The 6,426-nt window shown below is 29.9% G+C and overlaps 1 protein-coding gene across 1 annotated transcript in view; it reads right to left on the reverse strand.

Annotated features, from left to right (window-relative positions):
* LOC106793851 (decaprenyl-diphosphate synthase subunit 1) overlaps positions 1–6,426 on the reverse strand; it is a gene marked incomplete in the record, with an annotated part of 30,174 nt that overhangs the window by 2,526 nt on the left and 21,222 nt on the right. Inside the window, 2 exon segments of the mRNA XM_014761101.1 lie at positions 2,004–2,145; positions 3,558–3,694. Of these exon segments, the coding sequence (XP_014616587.1) occupies positions 2,004–2,145; positions 3,558–3,694 (279 nt within the window).

The raw sequence follows: 6,426 nt of genomic DNA on the forward strand, positions 1-6,426 counted from the left end.
AAAAAAAAAAAACAGTAGAAAAAGAAACGACAAAAATCACGAGAAATTATTTAAAACACCAAAAACGTTTCCCTGCTTTCGTTTTTTTGCTATTTTTGTTTCTCTCCCCCCCTTCCCCATCACGTGATTTTATTTCTGGCACGGATTACGGCTAACTTTTTCTCAACGTGTCAAGAAAGAATTACAAATTACGCGTTTCTCTGTTAGTCTGTCTGTCTGTCTGTCTCTTTTCTCTGTTCTTTCTCTTTTTCACTAGTGCCTTGAATCGAGGATGACATGCCGATGCGGCCTTGACGTCCCTGGAGTAACATAACGATAAGTATTATACGTGTACTTGAGCAACAACTCTCTCGATTAGCGTCTCGTTAATATGACTCCGTTACGCAATTCGTTAGACGTATATTCGTTTCGCGATTTATTCGAAGAGGAGGAGGAAGAGGAGGAGGAGGAGGCATATCGACCCCCTTTTTTGTTTCTCGTGTCCCCCCACCCCTCCTATATTCCGTTTTGTTTACTTATTTTCCATTTCTTTCCTGTCATTTTCGTCATTATTTCTCTCATACCTTCTCATTACTTTTATCCCGTATTATTTCTCTTATTATTTTCCCGCTTTCGCTCGTTATGCTCTTTCAAATAATAAATCATCGTTCTGAAGGTTTAATTTTATTTTTTCCACGATCCAATCATATTCCCGTATATATATATATATTGGTCATTATTCGTTTGTTTGTTTTTTTTCTTTAACATGAAAAATATAATTTGGTTAATCTTTATATATATATATTATTTATATTTCTATATTCGATTAATAATATTAAATTAAAAAATTAATTCGAGAAATAACAACACACAAACTTAAATAATATCGATTTATAATTGAATATTCCACGATTCTTTTCAAAAATAATAAAACGATAAAAAAAAAAAAGAAGAAAGAGATTACGATAAAAAAAACTAGAAAGAAATAATTTTAACGATCTATATAATAATAATAATACGAGATACGGTTAACCGCGCCCACTGAAACGAAGGAACTTTTCCTCGGGACCGCAACAATTCTCGGTGAGTTCAACGCCAGTAAATGCACACGCACGTGCATTTTGCAATGGGACGCGTAATCGAAGAAGGCGCGGAAAGATGTCCTACCTACTACGAATATGTATACTACCTACTACTGTCAACTGGTGTTCGCTATGCAATTAGAAACTGCAAACCAATAGTGGAGTTTCGCTTTTCTACGCGATGACACGTGCCTATGTCGTAAGTTCCTAAGTTTAATAATGCAAATCTGTGATGCACGATAGTACATATACATATGTATATATATATATATATACATTCCATACATAAATATATCGATCGATACACACACGATCAATTGATATTGAGGAAATGTGTTTGGTGAACCAGTGACTACTAATAGTTACCATATGTCCGACTCTATCGTATTCTTATTTCACTTACGAGTATTCACATACACACACAAACAAAATAGTAACAATTATTCCAACACGTTGAAATTTCTTCGATATCTATCGTAATCGTATTATTACGAAATTAATCATTTCGAATATTGTTTATGATTATTCAATTTTAATATTTATAATCATTCATTGATATTATACGTAATGAAAAGAATTTTTATTTTGAACATCGTTTCATAGGAATTGTTTAAAAAAAAAGAAATAAAAATAACAAAAAAAGAATTGAACGAATACTTTGTTTTCTTTTTTTTTGTACTTTTCACAAAATTGAATTCCGGTCTCAAGGTATATAACGTTAACTTGCTCGTCACGAATCGCATTGACCTCTTTCCATTTTTGACTATTTCGGAGACAAAGTTAACAGAGAAAGAGAGAGAGAGAGAGATAGAGAGAGAAATTCGTCCCCGGAAGGTCGATCCGAAATGAAGATTAAATAAATTACGAGATCGTTTGTTTAAAATACAAAAAGAAAAAAATTAACAAAAAAAGAGAGAGAGAGAGAGAGGAAATTGATTTAACCTGTTGTTGATTCCAAAGAACATTTGCTGATGGTTTCCCTCGACGATACTCAGCTTGATCGATCACGTCATCGTGAAGTAAGGAACCATTATGGATCATTTCTACATACATCGCAAGACTTTGTTGAAGGCTCGTCAAAGTGCTGAAAAGATAAAATTCACGTTTAAATAAGAAACAAATCAACAATGAGATAATATAAGAAATGTCGTATTTTTCTTTCTTTTTTTTTTTTATCTTTTTCAATCTTTTTACTCACAACCCTTTTAGGGGTTAATGTTCCGAGTTTCCTTTTCTATCAAAACATACCTTCTCACAATTAATCAAAACAAATAGGTCGCGTCAATTTTTTGTAATCCTTCTTTGGAGTTAACCAGCAACATACGAGTTTTTGTCGTTTTTTTTTTTTCGAAAGGGTCACCGATCCGTATTACCAACCGTGCCGCCCCCCCCTCCGTTGCTTGGACTATAATGATCGAGAATTAATTAATAATCTACAACGCGTGACTCTACACACACAAACACACTTTTCGTATTTTGTTGTTGTTGTATAATTTTCATAAATAATTTTGGCAAATTGAATCGTATTTAAAAAGAGAAAAAAAAAAAAAAAAAAAAGAAAAAATAACCGACAGATGGTTTTTTTATCCGTGTCATTGACATCTCAAATGTAAATTGAGATTTAAACCGACAATATCATATATCAAATGATCTATCCGTCTAATCATGTCCGTGTTCCCATACCCATAAAACGTGACTTCCGTCGTAATAATATTAATGGTACATTACGTATGTAACTTATCGACACGCGTTACTCCAGTTTTTCCATTCACCGATCTCGCGCGTTCTCTTTTTATTATTCAAAGCTACGTCCTTGTTCGCCCTTTTTTTGTCGATGTCCGCCGTTATGTTGCTTTCATCATAACGATCGTGTTCCGATATTTTTATCGTCGCGAAAAAAGTATTATAATCGATTTCTTACGCGTAATTCCTTCCCTCCTCTCTACTTTACACCCACACCCACCCCCACCCCCTACTCACACCCCCATAGCTCCTACCAATTCGTATATCAATGTTGCACGCCGTTATACGTGGGTGCATGGAAGAATCTGATTCAAAATAACTCGTTGTTTTTTCTTTTCCTTTTTCCTTTTTCTTCAATTTTTTTATTACGCCCTGTTTTCAAATATATATTTTTATAATGTAATATATATATTTATATGAGTTAACACATATTTAACACGCAATACGAATTATCGTAAAAACAAAAAAAGAAATATAAAAAAAAAAAAAAACACACAGTTAAAGCGTATAAATACATGAAATACGATTGTAGAAAAATTTGGAAAGTTTTAGAAAGTTATTTTTTCGTATCGAGTCAAGTTGTATTGTTCTTGCTCGTATTCATTCTGTATATTTTTATTACGTAAATATTACGATTGAATCAAAGATATATATATATTGTTAAAAAGAAAAAAGAAAGAAATAATATAATTAGAATTTTTCATAAGATTTAATTGTATATTAGTTAAATTTTAATGAAGAAAAAATACTCACTTCGTTTCGTTCTTATGATAATTTATAGCACGTCCCATAAGAATTACGAACATTGGTCGTATCGCTTTTCCTTGTCCACCGAAATAATACTTCGATATTTCTTTTAAATCGTCCTGCATCGAATATCGTTCGAGTACCTGGACAAAATTAATGTATAATAATTTTTTTTAATCGCGGGGTATATTAAAATATATAAAAAGATACAGTCAAATGTGTGTGCATCATAAGCGTGTATGATGTAACACTTTGCGTAAAATTACGCGATGAACAAATTGTTCCAATGATTATTATTTAATTATTTAATTTCTATTTTTTTTTTTTTTTTTTTTTTTTTTTTTTTTTTATTGTTCAACATAAGAAACACCAAAACCGGAAATAGAAAGATTATAATAAATATGGGAAGGTGGATTTAGGAAGAGGAATACATTAAATCGTTTAGATTCAAATCGTGTTCAGGATGAAAGTTCGCCCTGGAATTTGGCCAAAGTCGAAAGGAACGCACATACTCGTCGAGTTTCGTAAGCTTACGTCATAAAAATGTTCCGTTTACCTCTTTTGATCACGTGAACGGAAACTATAGTCTTCTAAGACACCAAGGGTGAAATAATCTAATTGGATTGTTTAGTCTAAATATTTATTATCATCGGATATTATTTTCAAATGTAATAATTCATATACATGATAATATTGTACAATGATCTCATTATGATTCTATTTATAATTAAATTATTATTAAACTTGTGTAACTCTGATACAAGCATGACACTAAAAAAAAAATATAGATCGTTAATAAATCAAAAATTTATCATCAAGCAGATATAAGTGCTTCTTAAAAAAAAAAAATAAAAAGAAAAAGGGAATGGAATTTTCCGTCTGAATATAAGATCCATCGAAAGGTCAATGATATTCGTAAAATATTAAATAAAATATTTTTAAGATGTTTTAATTATATAAATATTCGCGAGAGTGTCGAATTGTTGGCGAACAATTTAAATTAGTTGCTATTTACGATCGATCATTATATTAATCGACAAAAAAAAATGTTTAATTAGTCAAGACAAATATTTAATATGATAATATTTGTGTAACATTTATAATTAATTTAATTATCAATATTCAATTAATTTAATTATCAATAATTATATTTATAATTAATATCGTCTCGAATTTGAACGTAAAAAAATACAAATTGTTAAATCGAATGATAAACAAGATAAATGGAGTGGATTGTATAATTTTGATCCAGTTTTCTTTATTTTCTATTCTCCGATGACGAAAATTTGCCAACCACCTAACACTAGTGTTTTATTTTTGTTTGTTTTGTTTTTTTTTCTGATATAGAAACCATCATTTACCCAAATCGAGAAATTCATTAATGGGACAATCGTATACATTTTATAAATGGTGTGAGAGCTTTCTAAGCGTGTTATACCGTGTAGTAAATATTTATGCAGTAGATACTACGTGCAGATACGCGTATGCTAGTTTTAAAATAAGTAAAAGTCTCGGTCATATGCAGACCGTGAAGCCGTGAAACCGAGTTTGCTTGCTTTCTCGTTCGCTTTCGGTTCAATTCGGTTCGAGACACGAATCACGGTAAGATTTTTCATTTTCTAATAAACTATTCGTACAATCAAATATTTTATATATCAAAAAGACTATCCTCACTCTTACAACAATCCTGACCTAATTTATTTTATTATTACGATTATATATATTTTTATTTTTTAATAACTCTCGCGGTTTTTAACTTCATTTGGAACGAATTTTTCTCAAATGAAAAGTATGAATAAATTTTCTTATTTTGTATTGGGAGAGAAAGAAAGGGATCCAGAGAATTATATTAATAAATAATTAATTAGTTAATTAATTAATTAATTAATTAATACTTTTTTGTACAGTTACCTATATACGATGAAATATTTATGAATGAATATTTATATTATTATTAGATCTCGAAAGATAAACTTTTGTTTCTATACGCGAGACCCTAACCGTATGAAGGTAGACAATGACTATCGTCACGTTGAAATTTATGGCTTAGGAACCGATATCCCGACGATTACTTTACAAGGAATCTCCCTTCCGGTATTCTTTTACGATCCTTAAAAGAATCGATGAGTGAACCCAAAGATAACTCATTCGTTTCTCTCTCTCTTTTGTTTTTTTTTTTCTTTTTCCTTCTTCTATTTCCTCTTCCAATTGTGGTATTTTCCTTTGTTCCACCAATTGCTTTCAATATTTTCCATTTAAATAATTTTAACAATAATATTCCTATTATTATTATCACACAATTGTCGATATATAAAATTAATGGATATATTTGAATCGTTTACAATGATATCTTTATTATTTTTATTTTTATTTTTTAACCTTCGATCAATAATAAAAATGCAAGTCGATACATCGTTAACGCACATTTACTATTTGACATTAATTATTCAAATTAATTAGATTTTCGTATCTCTGTTTCCTTAAAGTTTTCTTTTTTTTTTTTTTTCTTACTTACTTACTTTTTTTTCTGGTCTCGTTCATTTAACATTACAAATGATAAATAATAATTGCGTATAAAATTACAAAAATTAACGATAATAAACTTTATTAACGCATATTGTTGATATCTTTCGTCCTTTTGTCTTCGGTTTTTTTTTTTATTAATAGAACAACGTCCTCATAAACTCCGTCACTATTTATTTTATCGTTTCTCTCGTATAATTATAAACTTAATGATAGATTGTAATAATAAGTCAACGAGATAATTTCGACTAACGTTGTTGGGTTAGAGGAATGAAAGAGCACGAAAAAAAAAGAAAAGAGAAAAAAAATGGATAAAGTAAAAGGAATATACATTTTTTTTTTCTTTTTTTTT

This window comes from Polistes canadensis, unplaced genomic scaffold (assembly GCF_001313835.1).
Source record: "Polistes canadensis isolate GaletaPanama2010 unplaced genomic scaffold, ASM131383v1 scaffold_19, whole genome shotgun sequence".
Taxonomy (NCBI): domain Eukaryota; kingdom Metazoa; phylum Arthropoda; class Insecta; order Hymenoptera; family Vespidae; genus Polistes; species Polistes canadensis.